The sequence below is a fragment of the Erinaceus europaeus genome, chromosome 11, assembly GCF_950295315.1.
Source record: "Erinaceus europaeus chromosome 11, mEriEur2.1, whole genome shotgun sequence".
Lineage (NCBI taxonomy): Eukaryota > Metazoa > Chordata > Mammalia > Eulipotyphla > Erinaceidae > Erinaceus > Erinaceus europaeus.
In genome coordinates this window covers 68578015-68601937 of record NC_080172.1, presented here as the reverse complement: position 1 = coordinate 68601937, position 23923 = coordinate 68578015, and the positions used below count along the sequence as shown (strand labels likewise).

General features: G+C 40.1%; 1 protein-coding gene across 6 annotated transcripts in view; it reads right to left on the bottom strand.

Annotated features, from left to right (window-relative positions):
• CLCC1 (chloride channel CLIC like 1) overlaps window positions 1-23923 on the bottom strand; it is a 53564-nt gene that overhangs the window by 16630 nt on the left and 13011 nt on the right. For 5 of the 6 annotated variants that reach the window (XR_009552600.1, XM_060201972.1, XM_060201971.1 and 2 more), the window contains exons 2-8: window positions 15411-15499; window positions 14361-14497; window positions 13896-13991; window positions 11737-11844; window positions 7858-8079; window positions 6773-6913; window positions 4051-4144 (exon numbers count right to left, since the gene is read on the bottom strand). Coding sequence is in view for 5 of the 6 variants with exons in the window: in XM_060201972.1 (XP_060057955.1) it covers window positions 4051-4144; window positions 6773-6913; window positions 7858-8079; window positions 11737-11844; window positions 13896-13991; window positions 14361-14489 (790 nt within the window). In the remaining variant the exon portion in view is untranslated. Of the gene's footprint in view, window positions 1-4050; window positions 4145-6772; window positions 6914-7857; window positions 8080-11736; window positions 11845-13895; window positions 13992-14360; window positions 14498-15372; window positions 15500-23923 lie in introns of all 6 variants that reach the window. The other variant, XM_060201973.1, reaches the window with a different exon arrangement.

The window sequence follows — 23923 nt, the reverse complement described above, 5'->3', positions numbered from 1 at the left end:
AATCTAAGAGGCTGAAGACAGAATTAGCAAGATCAAGGATGAATTAGAGACAACTAAAAAAGAAGTAAGAGATCTCAAAAAGAGATTAAGAGATGCTGAAAACAACAACAGAGACCTATGGGATGACTTCAAAAGAAGCAATATACGCATTATTGGCTTACCAGAGGAAGAAAGAGAGGGAGAAGAAGAAAGCATTCTCCAGGCCATAATAGCTGAAAACTTCTCTAGTCTAGACAACACCAAAGACATAAAGATTCAAGAAGCTCAGAGGGTCCCAAACAGAATTAACCCAGACTTAAAGACACCAAGACACATCATACTGAGAATGGAAAGGAATAAAGATAAAGAAAGGATCCTGAAGGCTGCAAGAGAAAAACAAAGAGTCACCTACAGAGGAAATCCCATAAGATTAACAGCAGACTTCTCCACACAAACACTACAGGCCAGAAGAGAATGGCCAGATATCTATCAAGTTCTCAATGAGAAAGGCTTTCAACCAAGAATACTATATCCTGCTAGACTGTCATTCAGACCTAACAACTTCCAAAACTAAGCAAAGAGGAAGTGGATAACATGAACAGGCCCATCACAGCTAATGAAATTGAAACAGTTATCAAAAATCTCCCCCAAAATAAAAGTCCTGGACCAGATGGTTTTACAAGTGAATTCTACAAAACCTTCAAATAAGAACTAATACCTCTACTTTTAAAAGTCTTCCAGAAGATTGAAGACACTGGAATACTCCCTGCCAGCTTCTATGAAGCCAATATCACTCTGATACAAAAAGCAGACAGGGACAGAACCAAAAAAGAAAACTACAGACCAATATCTCTGATGAACATAGATGCTAAAATACTGAACAAAATTCTAGCCAACCGGATACAGCAGTATATTCAAAAGATTGTTCATCATGACCAAGTGGGGTTTATCCCAGGCATGCAAGGTTGGTTTAATATACGTAAATCAATCAATGTGATCCACCACATCAACAAAAGCAAGACCAAAATCCACATGGTCATATCAATAGATGCAGAGAAAGCCTTTGACAAAATACAACATCCCTTTATGATCAAAACACTACAAAAAATGGGAATAGATGGAAAATTCCTGAAGATACTGGAGTCTATATATAGCAAACCTACAGCCAAGATCATACTCAATGGTGAAAAACTGGAAGCATTTCCACTCAGATCAGGTACTAGACAGGGCTGCCCACTATCACCATTACTATTCAACATAGTGTTGGAAGTTCTTGCCATAGCAATCCAGGTGTCCAACAACAGATGAGTGGCTGAGCAAGTTGTGGTATATATACACAACGGAATACTACTCAGCTGTAAAAAATGGTGACTTCACCATTTTCAGCTGATCTCGGATAGGCCTTGAAAAAATCATGTTGAGTGAAATAAGTCAGAAACAGAAGGATGAGTATGGGATGATCTCACTCTCAGGCAGAAGTTGAAAAACAAGATCAGAAAAGAAAACAGAAGTAGAACCTGAAATGGAATTGGCATATCTCACCAAAGTAAAAGACTCTGGGGTGGGTGTGGGTAGGTGAGGAGTATATAGGTCCAAGAAGGATTCAGAGGACCTGGTGGGGGTTGTATTGTTGTATGGGAATCTGGGGAATGCTATGCATGTACAAACTATTGTACTTACTGTTGAATATAAAACATTAATTCCCCAATAAAAAAATAGTACTAAAAAAAAAAAAGTCAGTTCTTATAGCCTATGAGGTTGTGCAATGACTAGGGCACCAGACCTGTAAGCATGAGGTCCATTATCACATACTCCAGACTAATAATCTTGTTCTCTCTCCCATTCAAGTAAATCTCTAAAAAAATTTTTCTTAATCTTTTAAAGTCAGTTTTTGCAGAGGAGATGCTTTTAACTTCTCAAACATTTGCTTGGGGCGGGGCAGGCGGTGGCGCACCTGGCTAAGTGCACACATTACAGTGGGCCAGGACCTGGGTTCAAGCCCCTGGTCCCCACCTGAAAGGAGAAAGCTTCACAAGTGGTGAAGCAGGGTTGCAGGTGTCTGTCTCTTTCCCTCTCTATCTCCCACTTTCTTCTCAGTTTCTATCAAATAAATTAAAATTAAAAAAAAATTGTTAGGGTGGGGGTGATAGTCTAGTGTTTTACAAAACAGAATTTCATACCTAAGACTTGGAAGTTAAATGTTTGATCCCTAGCACCACCATAAGCCACAGCTGGGCAGTGCTCTGGAAAAATACTACTAATAATAACTGCATAATGATTATGTAAAGAGACTTTCATACCTGAGGCTCCAAGGTCCCAGGTTCAGTCCCTCCACACCACCATAAACCAGAGATGAGCAGTGCTCTGGTAATAACAATAATAATAATAACATATTAATAATAAAATTGTCATCTCGGGACTGGTGAAATAGCTCACTGGGATAGTGTGCTGCTTTGCCATGTGTGTGACCCAGGTTTGAGCCCAGGCTCCACTGCACTGAAGGGAGCTTCACTACTATGGTGTTTCTCTCTCAACAGTGAAAAAAAAAAATCAATAGTTGTTTAATTTGTCTTGCAAAGTATAGTAGAGCAACAGTTATTTCAATTTTCTAAAATAGACTTATATATTGTACTATCCTGAACTAGAGAAAGTATTTAGGTGTCCCCTGAAGCTAGGAAGCAAGACTGAATTGGTTTAGTTCCCATAAACTTATAAAGAAGCATTTATGGATATTCTGATTTCTAGAATACGGTGAGATTCCATTCTTGGTCAGTCATTGTGAACTTGTATTTACAAAGTTCCTTTGAGCATTTTTTTTTTTTTGGCCTCCGGGGTTATTACTGCTGGGGCTGGGTGCCTGCACCACAAATCCACTGCTACTGGAGGCTATTTTTTTCCCTTTTGTTGCCCATGTTGTTTTATTGTTGTGGTTATTATTATTGTTGTTGTTACTGTTATTATTGTTGTTGGATAGGACAGAGAGAAATGGAGAGAGAAGGGGAAGGCATAGAAGGGGAAGTGAGGGAGTCAGGCTGTAGCGCAGCGGGTTAAGCGCAGGTGGCGCAAAGCACAAGGACCGGCATAAGGATCCCGGTTCGAACCCCGGCTCCCCACCTGCAGAGGAGTCGCTTCACAGACGGTGAAGCAGGTCTGCAGGTGTCTATCTTTCTCTCCTCCTCTCTGTCTTCCCCTCCTCTCTCCATTTCTCTCTGTCCTATCCAACAACGACAACAACAATAATAACTACAACAATAAAACAAGGGCAACAAAAGGGAATAAATAAATAAAATAAATATTAAAAAAAAAAGAAGGGGGAGTGAAACATAGACACCTGCAGACCTGCTTCACCACTTGTGAAGCGACCCCCTGCAGATGGGGAGCCAGGGGCCTTAGAGCATAATTAAGCCATGCCCATTGCAAACTAAAGGCAGCTGACATTAGTGAGAATGTTTATAAAACCAATAAGGGGAGGAAAAAAAAACTTTCCCCTTAAACTATAGTAAAGCAATAAGATTCCACAAATCATTATGAGAAAATTAAAGCAAGATAGATACTGATTCATATATATATATATATATATATATATATATATATATATATATATATATATATATATATATACTGAGTGACTAATAAATTTCTATCCTGAGGAACTAGAATTAGCTACATGAACACATACACATGAGCATAGGATTCTTCAGTCTGATGGAGACAAGTAAAATAAGAGTCACTATACACGCAGTTACTTTTTCTTAAGGATATATCTGTTTTACGAGAGAGAGAAAGTTTATCAGAGTACTGTTTAGCTCTGACTGAATGTGGTGCTAGGGACTGGAGCTGGGACCTCTGGGTTCAGGCATGCAGGTCTGCTGCACAACCATCCTCAGACCCACAAATGTAGTTTCTATACCTTGTAGACACTACATGAACATACGTCACTGGTCTTAAACCTAAGACTCCTGCATGTCCTTTTCACATATGGCTCAGTTATCATTTCTTTGACATTACTAATATATTCACCCATTCTTAGAAAGTCTGTACAAAATACAACAAAGTAAGCCAAGGCCTTACCCCAGAGACTTCCAGCCCAGTTCATCTTCTCAGCACAGGTATTGCTGAACGGTTCCATTTTGGCAACCTCGGCCTGATGCTGTGCGAAAGCTAGCTGCCGAACACCAAAAAGGAACATGAGAGGCTGCTGACAGTGAAGATTACATGCCTACATTTCTCCAAGTCCCTAGAGCTCAAAGTCTTTGTCTTCACCATCCAACCAAACCATGTTGTTTTAAAAATATACAGACATACATGTATATATCACTATTGTTAAAGAGGCATTCTTGAGTGGTCTGGGAGGTGGCACAGTGGATAAAGCAGCGACCCCTCAAGCATGAGGTGCTGAATGCAATCCCCCACAGCACATGTACCAGAGTGACATCTGATTTTTCTCTCTCCTCCCATCTTTCTCATTAATAAATAAACTAATTAGTTAATTTAATTAAGTAAGCAGCATTCTCGGGACCGGGTGGTGGCACATACCTGGTTGAGTGCATGTTACAATGTGCAATGACCTGGGTTCAAGCCTGGCAGGCTTCCCCACTTACAGGGGGAAAGCTTCACAAGTGGAGAAGCAGTGCTGTGGGTAGGTATCTCTCTTTCTCTCTCCCTATCTATCTACTTATCCCCCCTCAATTTCTAGTTTTCTCTGTCCAATAAATGAAGATTAAAAAAAAAAGTAAGAAACACTCTCTTCAAATCAAAAGAAAAAAAAAGGAGTCAATGTAAGTAGTGATGAAAAACCTTTTAAGATGATCATGGAGAAATGGCTCAGCTGGTAGAGGGTTAGGTTCTCATGCCTTAAGTTCCTGGTTCAATTCCCAGCATCACATATAACAGTGTGCTCTGGCTTCTTTCTCTCCCTCTGTCTCATGTGAAGCTCTTTCTGATACGTAATCAGTAAAATCTTTTTAAGATAAGACTTTTTTTTTTAATTAAGTTTCAGTAAAGTTCATTCAATGCACCCCCACTGTAGCTACATATAAGTGATTACTTATCATTTTCCTTTATAATTCATAATAAAATGGTATTTTGTTTGGATGGTTTTCGGCACAAAGTATTAATATATTTTATTCATCAAAATAAAAACATTTTAAAAACTAAAAAAATAAAGATAATATATTTTATAAATCAAACCCTAGAGGGGAAAAGAATCACTGAAATATTGTTTAAACAACTTTCCTTCAACATGTAACTAATTAGTTCTAGAAGTTATAAAACACAGTAAATAGCTAGTAAAATACCAATGATTTGATGAGATGAATTCACTGAAAATAGCTGGCTATGTGACATACACAGGAAAAAAAATCTAAAATAGACTATGCCATTTTGACTAGAACAGTAGTGCTTCTTTTGAATTTCTGTTAAGTATGCTCCCAATTTTAAAAGAATTAAAATTCAGAAGAAAATAAAAAACTACCTCACAATATTAACAGTGACAATCTCTAGGTGGTAAACTTATATAATTAAAAAGAAGGAGGAAATAAAGGAAATGCCTATCTTTTCTAAATAGTCTATCATGATCATACTTTTTTTTTTGCCACCAGGGTTATCACTGGGGCTCAGTGACAGCACTACAGATCCACTGCTCCTGGCAACCATTTTTTCCTTTTACCTTTCTTTCTATTTTTATTCTTGACTGGGCAGAGAGAAATTGAGAGGGAATAGGGAAACGGGGGAAGAGAGAAAGACAGACACCTGTAGACCTGCTTCACTGCTCATGAAATGGTGCAGGTGGGGAATAGGGGCTTGAACCTGGGTCCTTTTACATGGTAACATGTGCACCCAACCAGATGCACCACTGCCAGGCTCCCTATCATACCATTTTAAAATTCAGAAATAATATACCATTTAAAAATATTTTTGTATGACTTTTCTAAGAACAGGAAATCCCCAAATCACCCACGTAAGAATTTTTAAATTCCATCTACCAAGCTCTGTTCTGATTTAGCTGACCAGATGCACACATCAGGAATTGGAAGGTAGTTTGTCCGGTCGAATGTACACTTTACCATGTGTGAGGACCCAGATTTGAGCTCCCATCCTGCACATGGGAGCAGTGTGCATAAGGAAAACTTCACAAGAGGTAGAGAGGTCTCTCCTCTGTCTCCCCCTTTATCTTTAAAAGAGCAAGCATGGGCACCAAAGTAAGAAAGCAGAAGTATACTAGAGTTTGCAGTGAGTATCTCCCTAATACTTCCTCTCCACTTTTCCAAGCTTTGGGTCCATGATTGCTCAACAATTTGTTTGGCTTTGTATGTTAACTCTCTTTTCAGTCACCAGGTTCCAGGTGTCATCAGGATGCCGGCCAGACTTCCCTGGATTGAAGACACCACCAATGTGTCCTGGAGCTCAGCTTCCCCAGAGACCCATCCTACTAGGGAAAGAGAGAGGCAGACTGGGAGTATGGACCGACCAGTCAACGCCCATGTTCAGCGAGGAAGCAATTACAGAAGCCAGACCTTCTACCTTCTGCAACCCTCAATGACCCTGGGTCCATGCTCCCAGAGGGATAGAGAATGGGAAAGCTATCGGGGGAGGGGGTGGGATATGGAGACTGGGCGGTGGGAATTGTGTGGAGTTGTACCCCTCCTACCCTATGGTTTTGTTAATTAATCCTTTCTTAAATAAAAAAAAAAAAAAAAAAAGAGCAAGCATGTGTGCCCTCCAGTAATGACAGAATAGAATACTTATGATGAAGTAACATTTAAATTCTTTTAAATTTCCATTTGTTCGGTACCTTATATAAATATATCCAATTCCATCCCAAACTGAAGAAAAAACTGATGAAGAAAATACGTCTCAACTGGGTATACCAATGAACATACGTCCATAGCTCAGTAGCTACTAACATCATAATGCACAGCAGACATAGAAGCACCTTAAAAACAGAAAGCAGAGTCAGTATGTGCTCATATTCCCCACCAATGCAACCAGCAGCAAAAATAAGACCTGGACTTCAATGTGGACTTCAAGACCTGGACTTCAGTATTATTTTGCTGCAAATTTACTAACATAGTACTGACTTACCTTCTTTTTTTTTTTTTAAATATTTATTTTATTTATTTATTCCCTTTTGTTGCCCTTGTTGTTTTATTGTTGTAGTTATTATTGTTGTTGTCGTTGTTGGATAGGACAGAAAGAAATGGAGAGAGGAGGGGAAGACAGAGGGGAGGAGAGAAAGATAGACACCTGCAGACCTGCTTCACCGCCTGTGAAGCGACTCCCCTGCAGGTGGGGAGCCAGGGTTCGAACCGGGATCCTTATGCCGGTCCTTGTGCTTTGCGCCACCTGCGCTTAACCCGCTGTGCTACAGCCTGACTCCCCTGACTTACCTTCTTAGCACAGCAGTGTGTGTGTGTGTGTGTGTGTGTGTGTGTGTGTGTGTGTGTGTGTGTGTGTGTGTGTGTGTTTTTTAAATGGAAGTCCAGACTACTATTACTCATACTCTGATGGCAGAAATCAAATCTGTGGCCTCTGGCATTTACATCCTGTGCTCCAAGGTTGAACAATCACCCTGGCCCCTTTGGAGTGAACATGTAATTACAGAATCAGGAAGACAGCATTAATAGTTATACAAAAAGACTCATACCTGAGGCTCCTTAGTCCTGGATTTAATCCCTGGCATCATCATAAACCAGAGTTGAGCACTGCTCTGTTTAAACTTATAAGTGGTTTAATAAAGTTTAACATAATAATAATGTAATTATAGTCCAGTAGTGTTTTATTTATTTAGTATTGTCTTTTATCTGGTCTTTCTCTCCTTTCACACACATAAAGTAATACATCTTTAAAAAAAAAAAAAATCATGTCTCCTTCTCTTACCATCAACACATCATATGGATCCACTCCAAAGAAATCTTCAAATCGCCACTTCCATGTTTCAAAATTATGAATTTTAAAATTAATTAAAATGTCACTTAGTGCATCATCCAAGGCTCCTGGTTTCCATTCCTCTCCACTGAGAAATTTCTGTATTTCCAGTAAGGTTTGTTTTTTAAGGATGATTTCGGCATCATAATGCATGTCACCTTTGTTTTCATCAATCTGAATTAAATTTGTCAAAATAAAGAGTATTTGATCATTATGGGATACATTTTAAGAAAAAGCAAATTTGAAACTAAACATGTAATTAGTTCACAATATTTCATATAGATATAAAATAAAATATCTATTTGTCTTATAGGACAACCAAAATGAAATGACATGAAAACCAAAGATGATACATGTGAAAAACATTTCAAAACTTCTAAAACTCTGGATCAAGGAGCCAAATCAGAGCTTTAGAATGTAGGACTTTCAGGTCTGAGGGCCCAGATTCAATCTCTGAAACCACAATGCCAGAGCTACCTCAAATGTGCATCAACAGATGAGTGCTGAACAAAGTTGTGGTATACACACACAATGGAATACCACTCAGCTGTTAGAAATGATAAAAATTATCTCCTTCACTTCATCTTGGATGGAGCTTAGAGAAATCATGTTTAAAAATAATTAATTAATTAAAAATAATAAAAGAAGGGAGAGTAAGAAAAAATAGTAATAAAAGAAAAGAAATCATGAAAAGATAAGGGCAAATGAGAAGGATGATCTCAGTCATAAGTGGAAGCTAAGAAATAAGGACAGAGGGTGGGGGTAGATAGCCTAATGGTTATGCAAAAGACTCATGCCTGAGGCTCCAAAGTCCCAGGTTCAATCCCCCGCACCACCATAAGCCAGCTGGGCAGTGCTCTAGTGTTTCTCTCTCTCTCTCTCTCTCTCTGCATCTCTCTCAAAAATAAAATAAACAACAACAAAAAAGAAATAAAGACAGAAAGGGAAAACAAAAGGAATCAGACTGGGTGTGGCATACTGTACCAAAGCAAAGGGTTCTGGGGGAAAAGGAGAGGAAAGGGAGATGGTGGGCACTTTGGGGTCCTGGTAAATGATGACAGAAAAGAAGTTGGGGATAAGAGTATTTCCCAGACATCAATTATAGAAAGATGAGAGGCTGGGGTCAGCAGGTGGTGCACCTGGTCGAGTGCACAGGTTGCAATGCGCAAAGTCCGGGGTTGGAGTCCCCAGTCCTCACCTGCAGGGGGAAACTTTGCAAGTGGTGAAGCAGTGTCTCTCTGTCTCTGTCTCTCCCCCTCTTCCCTCTCCATTTCTGGCTATCTCTATCCCCAAAAATAAAGATAATTTTTTTAAATGTTAAAAAAAAAAAAAGATGAGAGATTGTACTCATGTATCAGCAACTATACTGTAATCCACTAACCCAATAAAGGGGGGAATTCTAAAGATATACATGATTCAGTACATTTCACTAAAATGTAGTTAATTCTTGTCTTTCACAGTAGCTATTTTCTATAAAGACACCATAAACACTGGTTGGAAAATACTGAGTGATTATTCCAACGGGGGGGGGGGTGTATATTTTCGCAAATTAATAAATTTCCATTGGGGGTTGGGTGGTAGCGCAGCAGGTTAAACGCACATAATAGCACAAAGCGCAAGTATCCTGGTTGGAGCCCCCGACTCCCCACCTGCAGAGGGGTTGCTTGGCAAGTGGTAAAGCAGGTCTGCAGGTGTCTTTCTTTCTCTCCCCCTCTCTATCTCCCCTCCTTTCTCCAATTCTCTGTCTTATCCAACAACAATGACATCAATAACTACAACAATAACCATAGCAACGATAAAACAAAAAGGGCAACAAAAGGGAAAAAATAGCCTCCAGAAGCAGTGGATTTGTGGTGCAGGCACCAAAACCCAGCAGTAACCCTGGAGGCAAATAAATAAACAAACTTCCAATGGTCAATCAACACATATCTTTTGCTGTGTGTTTCTGTTTAAAAATACTTTTATTTATGTATTTATTTATTTTTATTTATTGGATAGAGACAGTCAGAAATCAAGAGGGGAGGGAGGAATAGAGAGGATGAGAGTCAGAGAGACACCTGCAACACTGCTTCACCACTTGTAAAGCTTTCCCCCTGCAGGTGGGGACTAGGGACTTGAACCTAGGTCCTTGCGCACTGTTACATGTGCGCTCAACCAGGTGTGCCACCACCCAGCCCCTAAAGATACTTTAATACACATTGTTGATTCTTTCACACTGAACTCAAGACCATGAGCACTGTAATTCATGCCTGAATGAAATCTAACTTGGGCACTTTATTTTCAATATGCTTATCACAGGCATCTCACGCTGAGGAACACCAGACAGCACTATTCTTGGGCGCTATTTTAAAGAGTGAAACGGGAGGAAGGGAGAATAGCTCATTTAGTAGGCATATGCCCCACCAAGCGTGAGGTACTGCGTCCAAGCCCAGCACCAGGAGAGTACCATAGACAACCCCGTGGAAGCTCCTGGTGTAGTGCTATGGCTTCTCTCTTTCTCTCCCTCTCCCCACACCTTCACTAAAAAGGCTGGAAAAAAAAAAGGGGGGGGGGGTCGGGCTGTAGCGCATCAGATTAAGGACAAGTGGCTTGAAGTACAAGGACCAGCATGCATCCCAGTTAGAGCCCCCAGCTCCCCACCTGCAGAGGAGTCACTTCACAGGCAGTGAAGCGGGTCTGCAGTTGTCTAGCTTTCTCTCCCCCTCTGTCTTCCCTGCTCTCTCCATTTCTCTCTGTCCTATCCAACAACAACGACATCAATAGCAACAATAATAACTACGACAACAATAAAATAAAAACAAGGGCAGCAAAAGGGAAAATAAATAAATATAAAAGAAAAAGAATTTTTTTAAAAAGGAAAAAATGGCCACTGGGAGCTATGTCGGCACCAAGCCCCAGCGATAGCCCTAGTGGGCAATAAAAAAAAAATTTAAAAATGGGAGTCAGGCAGTGGCGCAGAGGGTTAAGCGCACATGGCGCAAAGCGCAAGGACTGCCCCCCCGCTCCCCACCTGCAGGGGAGTTGCTTCACAGGCGGTGAAACAGGTCTGCAGGTGTCAATCTTTCTCTCCCCCTCTCTGTCTTCCCCTCCTCTCTCCATTTCTCTCTGTCCTATCCAACAATAGCAGCATCAATAACAACAATAATAACTACAACAATAAAACAAGGGCAACAAAAGGGAATAAATATTAAAAAAAAATAATAAAAAAACTTTAAAAATAAAAAGATACTTACAGATAACCCCCCCCCCCCGGCGCCAATAAAAAGACTCTGAAAGATGAAATCTTCACATTAATGATGAACATGCAGCACAAGTCTTTAAGGCAGCACTTGTCAAGGTAAACCTGGTAAACAACTAAGGGGAAAAGTACTTAAAAAACACACAGAAAAACTTTCCTTTCATTCAGCTATGATAATCTTAGGTCACATAAAAAAAAAAAAAGAAAGAAAGAAAAACTTGTGTAAGTATTAGAACACAAGAACCAGGGATACAATTTCTTTACTATGAGTTTACTAATTTCCCAACTATTTAGTAAAGCTGAAAAGAGCACATTTAAAACAACCCCAGACTCAGCTAATTCAGCAGAGCAGTGCCCTCAGGTCCCCATGAACCATAAGAAAAACAGGTGTGGTCAGCACTACTTGCCTTCCACCAAACCACTGCAAAGCAGACAAACAGCAGTGATTTCCACGTGCTAGATTTTGGTAAACGTGTAAGTCAGGAATTCTGTTACAGCGAAATGATGCTTTATCACTGCTTTATGGAATTTAAAATTAATGAACAATGAAAATAACCGCTACAATGGCTCATATCACACTATCAAATACTCACATGTCCGAGCTTTCTGGTTTCAATTAAAATCTTATGTAAGTATCTCCGAAAGACAGGATTGCTTTGACTTTCACAGTCTTCCTTTTTTAACTTTTCACACTCACCAATCTGTAATCACAAATTCTACATAGTTAATATCAAAAATTAATGTAAGGTCAAGTTTCTAGCCTAGTTGCTACACAAGAATTACTTTTTTTTTTTTGCCTCCAGGGTTATTGCTGGGGCTCAATGCCTGCAGCACAATCCACTGCTCCTGGAGGCTATTTTTCCCTTTTGTTGCCCTTGTTTATTTGTTTGTTTTTATCATTGTGGTTATTGTTGTTACTGATGTCACTGTTGTTGGATAAGACAGAGAGAAATCGAGGGAGGCGGAGAAGAGAGGAGAGGAAGATAGACACCTGCAGACTTGCTTCAACCCCCCCCCCCCGTCTTCCCCTCCTCTCTCCAATTCTCTCTGTCCCATCCAACAATAATAATAACTACAACAATAAAACAACAAGGGCAACAAAAGGGAACAAATAAATAATTTTTTAAAGGAGAAGACGAAGGAGGAGGAGGAAGGAAAGAAAAAGAATAGAAAAGAAAAAGCATGTAGCAGTTCCCTTGGCCTTCAGGTGAGGTGGTGGTTGCTGCGGTTGTTACAGTCTGAATGAGACTGGCAGCATGACTAGTTATACTGCTAATAGTCTATTAATGTGGCACATAAAAAGTAACTGGTGGTCTGAGAAGTGGTACAATGGATAAAGCAATGGGCTCTCAAGCATGAGGTCCAGAGTTCAATCACCAGGAGGACACGTTCCAGAGTAATTCTCTGATTCTCTTTCCCTCTCTCCTCCTCTATCTCTCTCATTAATAAATAAAATAATAGTAATAAAAAACACTGTTCACATAAACAGAAGAAAGCAGGACAATGAAATGTGCACCAGGCAAGGTTTTAAAATCATTTTCATACTTTAGAATTTCTCTTTAAAGAGAAACCTTGCAAAATATGTATTTTGCAATGAGAAAAATGGAATTGTGAATAAAGTACTAAACCCTAAAGCATGAGGTCCCAAATTCAATCCCCGGTATCACATAGGCCAGACTGATCCTCCGGTTTACTTTTCTCTCTCTGTCTCTGTCTCTCTTTCTCTTTTTAATAAGTAGATCTTTTAAAACATATTATTTTACCAAAAAGAGCACGAAACCATAACCAGAACACCTTTCTGGCATGTGTGGTACCAGGCCTCACATGTGCATATCCTGTATTCTACCCACTAAGCCACCTCCAGCAACTGAGAAAAAAATATTTTCTGTTTCGGACACAAGGACTCAAGACTCCACTTTAACAACCATGTTTTTGCAATGTTTCGTTTCGATCAAAGGCACACAAAAAAGGGGGGAATTCCCTACTGCACAGTCAAACTTGCACCACAAAACACAGATAAACTGAGGCAAATTTTATCCAGGCTCTTAGCACTTGGGTGAGACAACTCACATTTGAAAGAACCATAAGCAGGTGTTTACTGAGATACATCTTATCTCAATTAACAAGTTCTCCACTCCCTCAACTCCATCTCTTCCCTATTCCTTCTCTCTCTCTCTCTCTCTCTCTCTCTCTCGCTCTCGCTCTCAGTTACTAAGACTTGCCTATTCTGTCACAGAGAAGCTGATACTTTCCTCTTCTCTTCAGCCTTGCTGGACTTTGACTACCTCCTCTCCATCCCAGCCCTTCCAACTCACCACACCTGCTCGCCCTGCCTACAACAGTTGGTTCCCACAGCAAACATTCCAACCCTCAACAATCCTATTTCCTTTCAGGTACACTCTAACTTCAGCCAATTACACAAAAGCATTGACTAAGTGAAGGGATAGCTACCACATATAACAACCTCTTATCTGTAACAGTAACGCCTCTGCTTCTAAACTGGTAAGAGGGTCATTTCTTCATCTGCTACATCTGTTATGAGTCTACTATTTCCAGCACTGTGACAGGTGATAGAGAATCAAGAATGCAAGAAACATGTTCCAAGAAATTCTCAGTCTGGCAAAGAAACAATCACTATATAGTGAGCAAAACATTATTACAGAAAAATAAAAGTACTATTTAAAAAAAAAAGTCAAAGCTAGGAAAAGAAAGCAATTTCAATACCATAAATTCATGAATTAAAATAACTGACCTTATGAGTTAAAGAATCAAGTCTGCTGTAACATTCTGACAATTCATCAACCAAGTCAGAGCTAACCTCTTTTTTCTCTGATAACCTGTATTTCACCTAAAAGAGAAAGAGATGTTATTTCTTTATCATTTAGTTGTTAAAAAAAAAAGACCTGCAATTAATGAAGGCTAAAATTTTAACTATCATTTAATGATTTTGTTAAGTCTCCAACTGCACTGACTCGCCAGAAACAGTATGTTTCAAATGTATCTACTAGATAAGAACTAAAAGTTTGTTGCCTAGTGATCTTTAACATTTAAATTCAAACCAGACATAGCCATATAGGGTTGAAATCACTGTATATTGAGAGTCAGAGAGATCCTATAAGACCGCTAGCTGAGCACTGATGCATGGCTGTCAGAACTGTGTAAAGCAGTGTCCACTGGAAAGCTATGGTCCTTATACACATGTGCATTTTTGTAGTACCTGGGATTTTCTCATTGTTCCTGAAGCAGCATCATAGTTAAGCATGTCTGTGGGGTCAATCCAGTCATCATCATAAGCATAGCCGGTTATCAGCCACAGACATTCACAAAGGAGCAGAGAACACAGCATCCTGAAACCTACAAACAATTTTAATAGATGTGATGAAATCTATTTTTAGAAGAAGTTGTTTCATAATAATTTTTAAAAAACCTACTTTCTTCTAGTGCTAACATAATGCTCTATCAATAGTAAAACTAAAATAAAAATGTCAGGGCTGGGTGGTGGCACAACTGGTTGAGCACACACATTACAATGTGCAAGGACTTAGGTTCAAGGCCCCGGTCCCCACCTGCAAGAGGAAAGCTTTGCAGATGGTGAAGCAGTGCTGCAGGTGTCTCTTTGTCTCCATCCCTCTCTATCACATTCCCTCTCAATTTCTGGCTGCCTTTATCCAATAAATAAAGATAATTTTTAAAAAGTCTTTAAAAATAATAATAAAATAAAAATGCAGTAAAACGGTATTGACGTTAAATGTACATACTCGGTGAAACAAAAAATTTGACACAAGTCAGCAATTCCATTTTTTTTTTTTTTTTTAACCAAAGCACTGCTCAGTCTGGCTTATGGTGGTATGGGGGATTGAACATGGTACTTTGGAGCCTCAGGCATGAGAGCCCCTTTGCATAACCATTATGCTATCTACCCTACGCCCAGCAATTCCATTTCTATGTATATCATTTACAAAAAAATGTTTATACAGTGGCCCAGAAAATGCAATAGTGAATGAAGTACTGGACTCTCTAGCATGAATTTCTGAATTCAGAATACTGTTTCTCTCTCCTCACTCGTAAAGCTCCTAAAAGAAATATACACACATATTTATATTCCCATTAGTCACATACGTAGAAACAGACCAAGGTATGTCAATAAATGGGTAAAATGTGGCATATGCAGTGGAAAATTACTAGGCCATAAAAATTAATAGTGTTAGCTCATATCTGACATGACAGACCTTAAAATAAAACTTAAAAAGATAGGGATGGACATTACTTAGTGCTCAGAGAATCAATCAATCAATCGAGTGAAATAAGTCAGAAGCAGAAGGATGCATATGAGATGATGTCATTCACAGGCAGAATCTGAAAAAGATTAGAAGAGAAAACACTAAACAGAACTTGCACTGGAGTTGGTGGATTGCATCAAAGTAAAAGACTCAAGGGTAGGTGAGAGTTCAGGTCCTAGAACAGGATGGCAGAGGACCTAGTGGGGGTTGTATGTTGTGTGGAAAAATGAGAAATGTTATACATATACAAACTATTGTATTTACTGTCGACTGTAAAACATTAATGCCCCAATAAGGAACTTTAAAAAAATTAATAATGTTGGGAGTCAGGTGGTAGCGCAGCGGGTTAAGCACAGGTGGCACAAAGTGCAAGAACTGGCTTAAGGATCCTGGTTCCAGCCCCCAGCTCCCCACTTGCAGGGGAGTCACTTCACAGGCGGTGAAGCAGGTCTGCAGGTGTCTATCTATCTCTCCCCGTCTTCCCCTCCTCCATTTCTCTCTGTCCTATCCAACAACGACGACATCAATAACTACAACAATAAAAAAGGGAATAATAAATATTTTTTAAAAATTAATAATGTTGTTAAAATATGGATGAACCTTAAAAATACTGTGTTATGAAAGAAATCATCACTAAAGACCTTATAGTAGGGGCCGGGTGGTGGCGCACCTGGTTGAGTGCATATGTTTCAATGCACAAGGACCCAGGTTCAAGCCTCCAGTCCCCACCTACAGGGGGGAAGCTTCACAAGTGGTGAAGCAGTGCTGCAGGTGTTTCTCTGTCTCTCTCCCTCTCTATCACACCCCTCACGCTCAATTTCTAGCTGTCTCTATTCAATAAATAAATAAAGATAATTTTTTAAAGGCCTGCATGGCAAGGGGAAAAAAACACCATTTAGTATAGGATTCCATTGAATCACAATTATTCACTGCTCCTGATGTGACTTTTTCTTTTTCTTTTTCCAGAAAGAGGAAGAGACACCACAGCACTACTTCACAATCCATGGAGTTCTCCTGGCATCAATGTGTTCCCATGTAGTGTTGGGATTCAAACCTGCACCATGTGAACTTCTTCAGGGGCAAGTAACATCTTACTCAAATCTGAATTCACATTTGCATTCCCAATGACCTATCCATTTTGTTCCTTTCACCTCTCCACTGGCAGGGTATCTAAGAATCCAACTGAATTCCATTCAATTTTAGTACCATATACCAAGAGATAGCATCAGATTCCAAGGGTTCAGCTCGCATGGATGCCCTAACTTTAGAGATTTGTCACAAACTTTGGCTGTTAGCTGTGCTTCTGTCCAACAAGCTATATAAATCAGATTCCAGAATCCCCTCCCTCAGGTCCTACTAATTTCACAAAATTGCTCACAGGTTTATTACAAAGGGTATTTATTGAGGAACAACCAGCTGAAAGAGATTCATAAGACAAGGTAAGGGGAAAAAGTTTCATGCTAACTCCAGTCCAGGTGTGCCATTCTCCTCAAATCTCCATATGTTCACTAGACTAGACAGAGCTCTGTAAAACCACTCCCATGTGCGTCCTTCTCCTTTATTTGACAGAACAGAGAAATTGAGAGGGAAAGGAGAGACTGAGAAAGAGACCTGCAGCACTCCTTCACCACTTGTGAAGCTTCCCCCTGCCGCAGGTGGGGACTGGGCTCTTAAACCCATGTCCTTGAGCATAATAACTGTGAGCTCTACCGGGTGCACAACCACCTGGCCCCTCACGCTTGAATTTTGGTTTTTTGTTGTTGTTTTGTGTGCTCAACTCTGGTTTATGGTAGTGCTGAGGAGGGAACCTGGGACCTTCGGTGCATCAGTCATGAAAGTCTTTTTGCATAATCATTATGCTACCTGCCCAGCCTCTCCATGAGTTTTTAATAAGTCTTATTTATTACAAGGGCATGATGAACTAAAGTACTGCCCACTAAACTGAACCTCTAACTCAACTCTCCTCCCTGGGAATGTGAGGTTAAAGTGGGAAGTTCCAGCCCTCTTAGTCACATGGCTGATTCTCCTGGTAACCAGTTTCCATTCTTATATGCTTCCTCAAAATTGCCTTCATTAACAAGAGACACCATGACCTCAACACTTAGATTCAAGCCCTGGCCCACTTTATGGTAAAGCTGAGCAGTGCTTGGGTCTTTGTCTTTCCTCACTCTTTAAATAAAGCCAAGGAGAGAGGCCTGAGAAGAAACACCTTGCCTACAACTAAGACTTCTAAATTACAATTTATTTATTTACACAATTTATTTATTTATTACAATTTATTTTATTTTATTTTGCCACCAGTGTTGGAGTGGGAAGGGGCCTACACCTATATGATCTGATCCCACTGCTCCCAGTTTGTGGGTATGCTTCTAGTTCTGCTTCTGGGATCCCCTCTGTTACACTGCTTGACGTTGTGGTCTATTTACATGGTCATTCTGTTACATTGGTTTGGTCTCACCCCCCCCCCTGCCTCCGGGAGATTTTGGTTTAGTCTTTGCCTTTTTGCGCTTCTCTCTTCTCCCCACCCCCTATCCTACATACTACTTCCTGGGTTCCAGACACTGTGGTAGGAGGAGAGAGATGGAGGAGCCCATTGTGTTGTGATTAGGTTGTTAGACTGCTTGCCCGCTCGTGAATAAAGATTAAACTGCGTTCTCAGCTCAGCCATGAGTTTCTGGTCATCTGTTTCCCGCCTGTGAAGCCAGCCCAGCAAAAACAACATAATGGCGCCCTGAACAAGGACAAGAATCTCGGCTCCACACACATGCAACAGATCAAAGAAGATCAGATAAGTAAAGCCACAATGGCCTGCCTTTCTACTTATGGAGAGGTTTCTAAAAGCCTCTACTCTTTCTTCATGTTTCTCCATCTCTAGAACATTTCGCTATGGGCCACACTTTGGTTTCCGCCCACCGCCAGCCTGCCTGAGCCTACTTGCCTCTGTGGGACGTGGGGCGTAGGCCGCAGGCTCCCTCCACAAAGCTCGGCCACCAGGAGCAGGGCGGCAGACATGGCTGGCAGAGCTGCAGCCCATCCTGGCCCTCGCCCCGGGGTGGCCAGCCGCCCGCCCTCCAGCTATGAAGTCTGGGCAGATCCCAGACCACCCGGAGACCATGGGCTCCCAGCCAGGACTGGGCCCCCTCGCCGAGGTCCCCAGATTGGCTCTGAAGGCAGAGAAGCTAGAATACGCAGCTGCTGGACAACGCACCCCCGAACAACTAAGACAGTACAGATCTAAATTCGTGTTTAAAATGGCATGTCTTCGTTACAAAAGCTTTTCTCTTTGTGTATTGAAGACCATGTTTATGTGTGTGCTTGAAGTTTGGTAAACATTAACTTTAAGGTTAGAAATGTAACTTTAAGGCTACATTCTTACCAGGCAAAGTTAAATGAAAAAGGTTTTCAACATAATTCTCATAAAGGTAAAATTAACCTACATTTAAAGTCTGAAGTAAAAATTAGTTAAAAATCAATATATTTTAACTAATTTGGTCTAAAAAAAAAACCTGCACACACCTAGGGTGTGTCTCCATCTTGTATGGGTGTAAAAAAAGACATTATTGATATATAAAGCTATCAAATACCTTCTTAATTAAGAAGGTTAGATGCACAATGGTTATGCTAATGATTCTCATGCCTGAGGCTCTAGCAGTATTTCTTTGCCTTACCACATTTTACTGCGCTTAAATTGGTTAAGGAGCCTTAAAATGAAATGAAAAAGACCTTCCAAATTTATAAAGATACTTAAACCAATTATAATCATCGAGTTATCAATTGCGGTAAACTTCTAACCTGCTTTAAGTTTTGTTTCATAAGTAAGTAAATTGCAGCTGTCAAGTTGTCTACACAAAAGCAGAAATCGGGGGTCGGGCGGTGGCGCAGTGGGTTAAGCGCATGTGGTGCAAAGCGCAGGGACCGGCATAAGGATCCCGGTTCGAGCCCCCGGCTCCCCACCTGCAGGGGAGTCGCTTCACAGGCGGTGAAGCAGGTCTGCAGGTGTCTATCTTTCTCTCCCCCTCTCTCTCTGTCTTCCCCTCCTCTCTCCATTTCTCTCTGTCGTATCCAACAACGAATTGCGTCAACAAGGGCAATAATAATAGCCACAACGAAGCTACAACAAGGGCAACAACAAAAAAAAAAAAGCAGAATTCCAGCAGCTGACCTTCCTCATGCAACAATTCAACCCCCCGCAATTTTTCAGTGGCCATCTGCTTCAAACTGGCACTTCTTTTTTTAAATTTTTTTATTTCTTATTTAAGAAAGGACTAATTAACAAAACCATAGGGTAGGAGGGGTACAATTCCACACAATTCCCAACACCCAATCTCCATATCCCACCCCCTCCCCTGATACTTTCCCATTCTCTATCCCTCTGGGAGCATGGACCCAGGGTCATTGTGGGTTGCAGAAGGTAGAAGGTCTGGCTTCTGTAATTGCTTCCCCGCTGAACATGGGTGTTGACTGGTTGGTCCATACCCCCAGTCTGCCTCTCTCTTTCCCTAGTAGGGTGGGTCTCTGGGGAAGCAGAGCTCCAGGACACATTGGTGGGGTCTTCAGTCTAGGGAAGCCTGGCCAGCATCCTGATGACATTTGGAACCTGGATGACATTTGGAAGGGCTGTCATTCCACACATGAAGTCTCTGGACACAGTCTGAAGTGAAGCATGTTGAGGTGGCAATCGTTGTGTTGGTTAGGTTGTGATCGGCAGATGCAATATTATTTGATATGGATTGGGAGAGGCTTACAGGAAAGTGGGCCCTATCCGGGGTTCGAACCAGGATCTTTATGCCGATACTTGTGCTTTGCGCCACCTGCGTTTAAACCGCTGCGCTACAGCCCGACTCCCCTATTTGATTGATTTTGCTGAAACAGTAAATGAGAGTGATTTCTGGATGTCTTCTTCTTCAGATTTAGTGTTTGCATAAAGAAATGCCACTGATTTTTGTACATTGATTTTGTAGCCTGATACCTAGCTATATTGCCTAATAACTTCCAATAGTTTTCTGCTGGATTCTTTAGGTTTTTCTATGTATACTATCATATCATCTGCAAATAGTGAGAGATTGACTTCTTCCCTTCCAATCTGTATTCCTTTGATTCCTTTCTCTTGCCTGATTGCTATGGCAAGAACTTCCAATACTATGTTGAAGAGTAACGGTGACAGTGGACAGCCCTGTCTAGTCCCCGATCTGAGGAGGAATGCTTTCAGCTTCTGTCCATTGAGTATGATGTTGGCTGTAGGTTTGCTATATATAGACTCCACTATCTTGAGGAATTTCCCATCTATTCCCATTTTTTTTAGAGTTTTGAGCATGAATGGGTGTTGGATTTTGTCAAAGGCTTTCTCTGCATCTATTGAGATAACCATGTGATTTTTGGCTTTGCTTTTATTGATGTGGTGAATGACATTGATTGACTTACAGATGTTGAACCAGCCTTGCATTCCTGGGATGAATCCCACTTGGTCGTGCTGAACAATCTTTTTGATATGTTGCTGTATCCGGTTGGCCAAGATCTTGTTTAATATTTTGGCATCTATGTTCATCAGAGATATTGGTCTGTAGTTTTCCTTTTTTGTTCTGTCCCTATCAGCTTTTGGTATCAGGGTGATATTGGCTTCATAGAAGGTGGAAGGGAGTATTCCTGTTTCTTCAATCTTATGGATAAGCTTAAGAAGTATGGGTACTGTTTTCTGAAAGTTTTGTAGAATTCATTGGTGAAGCCATCTGGTCCAGGACTTTTGTTGTTGGGAAGATTCTTAATAACGGTTTCAATTTCTTTGTCTGTGATTGGTGCATTTAGATTTTGTAGTCCTTCTTGGTTCAGTTTTGGAAGGGCATATGCTTCTAGGAATTGTTCCATTTCTTCCAGATTCTCTAGCTTGGTAGCATATAGTTCTTTATAGAAGTTTCGCAGGATTCTCTGAATTTCTGTGGTGTCAGTTGTGATATCTCCTCCATCGTTTACAATTCTATTAATTTGAGTCCTCTCTCTTTTTTTTTTGGTCTGGCTAGGGGTTTGTCAATTTTGTTTACTCTTTCAAAGAACCAACATTTGGCTTCATTGATCTTTTATATGGTTCTTTTATTTTTGATGTTGTTTATTTCTGCTCTAACTTTAGTGATTTCTGTCCTTCTGGATGCTTTACGGTTCCTTTGTTCCTCTTCCTCTAAGTCCTTGAGGTGTGCATTAAGGTCATTCATTTGAGCTTCTAGTTGGTGTTTAATATGTGATTGTATGGCTATAAGTTTCCCTCTCAGTACTGCTTTAGCTGTGTCCCAAATATTTTGATAGGTTGTGTCTTCATTTTCATTTGTTTCCAGAAACATTTGAATTTCCTGCTTGAGTGAATCTCTGACCCAGTGGTTCTTAAGGAGTATGTTGTTTAGTTTTGAAATTCTGTGACTTTTAATAATTTTCTGTTTGTTGTTAAATGTTAGTTTTACTCCACTGTGGTCTGAGAAGATACTTGGGATGATTTCAATGTTCTTGAATTTATTGATATTAACTTTGTGGCCTAACATGTGGTCTGTCCTTGAGTATGTGTTATGTGGATTTGAAAAGAAAGTGTATTCCAGTTTTTTGGGGTGAAGGACTCTGAAAATGTCCAAGAGGTCTAGTCTGTCAATCTCTTCATTCAATTCTCTTTTATCTTTGTTGGTTCTCTGCTTTGTTGATCTAAGTGTGAGAGTGGGGTATTGAAGTCTCCCACTATTATTGTATTACTATTGATGTATTTTTGAAATTCTTTCAGTAAGTGCTTGACGTATTTAGATGGTCCCTCATTGGGTGCATAGATGTTAATGATTGTTAAGTCTTCTTGGCTGATTGATCCTCTAATCATTATGTAATGTCTTTGCCTATCATTTATTACTTTATTTAATTTAAAATCTATCATGTCTGAGATGAGAATGGCTGTTCCTGCCCTTTTTTGTGGTCCGTTAGCCTGTATGATAGTTTTCCATCCTTTCACTTTAAGTCTGTGTTTATCTTGTTGTGACAGATGGGATTCTTGCAAGCAGCATATGGTTGGATTATGTTTTCTGATCCATCCCCCAACTCTGTGCCTTTTGATGGGTGAGTTTAAGCCATTGACATTTATTGATATTATGGATTTAATGTATTGTAGTGCCATTGTTTAAAAAAAAAAAAGGTTTTTTTTGTTTGCTCTGATATATTGCAAGTATTATAGTGATGTTCTTGTTTATAAGAGGTCTTTTAGAACCTCTTTCAGGGCCGGTTTGGTGATGGTTGCCTCCTTTAACTGTTGTTTGTCTAAGAAGGTTTTGATCCCTCCATCTAGTTTGAATGAAAGTCTAGCAGGATATATTATCCTTGGTTGAAACCCTTTTTCATTCAGGGCTCGATAGATATCTTGCCATTCTCTTCTGGCTTTTAGAGTTTGAGTGGAGAAGTCTGTAGATAATCTTATGGGTTTTCCCTTGTATGTGACTTTTTGTTTCTCTCTTGCAGCCTTTAGGATCCTTTCTTTATCCTTACTTCTTCTCATTGTGACTATGATGTGTCTTCTTCTCATTGTGACTATGATGTGTCTTGGTGTCTTCAGGTCTGGGTTGATTCTGTTTGGTACTCTCTGGGCCTCTTGAATCTTGATGTTCTTTCTGTTAATCAGGTCTGGGAAGTTTTCTTCTATTATTTCCTCTAGAATGTTTGCTTCCCCTTCCTCTCTTCCTCTGGCAGGCCAATTATACGAATGTTACTTCTTTTGAGATCATCCCATATGTCTCTGTTGTTCTTTTCAGTATCTCTCAATCTCTTTTTAAGCTCTTTCACCTCTTTCTTCGTTTTCTCTAACTCATCCTCTGTCTGACTAATTCTGTTTTCTGCTTCAGTTTCTCTGCTTTCCCTTGCCTCAGCTTCTTTCATTACAGCTATTTCAGCTTTCAGTTCTCTAATTGCCTCAAGATAATCAGTATTTTCCTTGGGGTTCTCAACTGTTGTTTCCCTAATACTGCCATTCCTTTCCTCCAAAGTTGTTTTCATTTCTGTGATTAATAAGTTTATTATTGCTTGCATACTTTTCTTATCTATGGTTACTTCTGGCTGATTTGTAGTTTCTTCTGGGCTCTTGTCTTCATTCATTGGAGTAGCAGTTTTATTTGTTTTTGATCTACCCATTTTTTTTATTTATGTGTTTCTTTTTTTATGCTCTGTTGTTCCTCAGCTGTTGTGTCTTGAATACAAGCAACACTGTACTAAAAACCTTTATGACAATTGCACTCACCAACCTCAGGAATTACAGTAGCAACTGAAGCAAGTATTGAAGCAGTTTAATCACTACCAGTTAGCCAAACAATTTCTCCAGTCCGTGAAAAACAGTAGCCAAATCCCAGTGAAGAAGAAAGAGAAAAGAAAGAAGGGATAGCAAGAATAGACAGTTATGCAAATCTACTATCCACTGTATATTCTAGGGGTAACAAGAGGGGAAGGGAACTAGAGCAGAGATACACACATAGAGAGTCCACTCTGAGTCAGATTT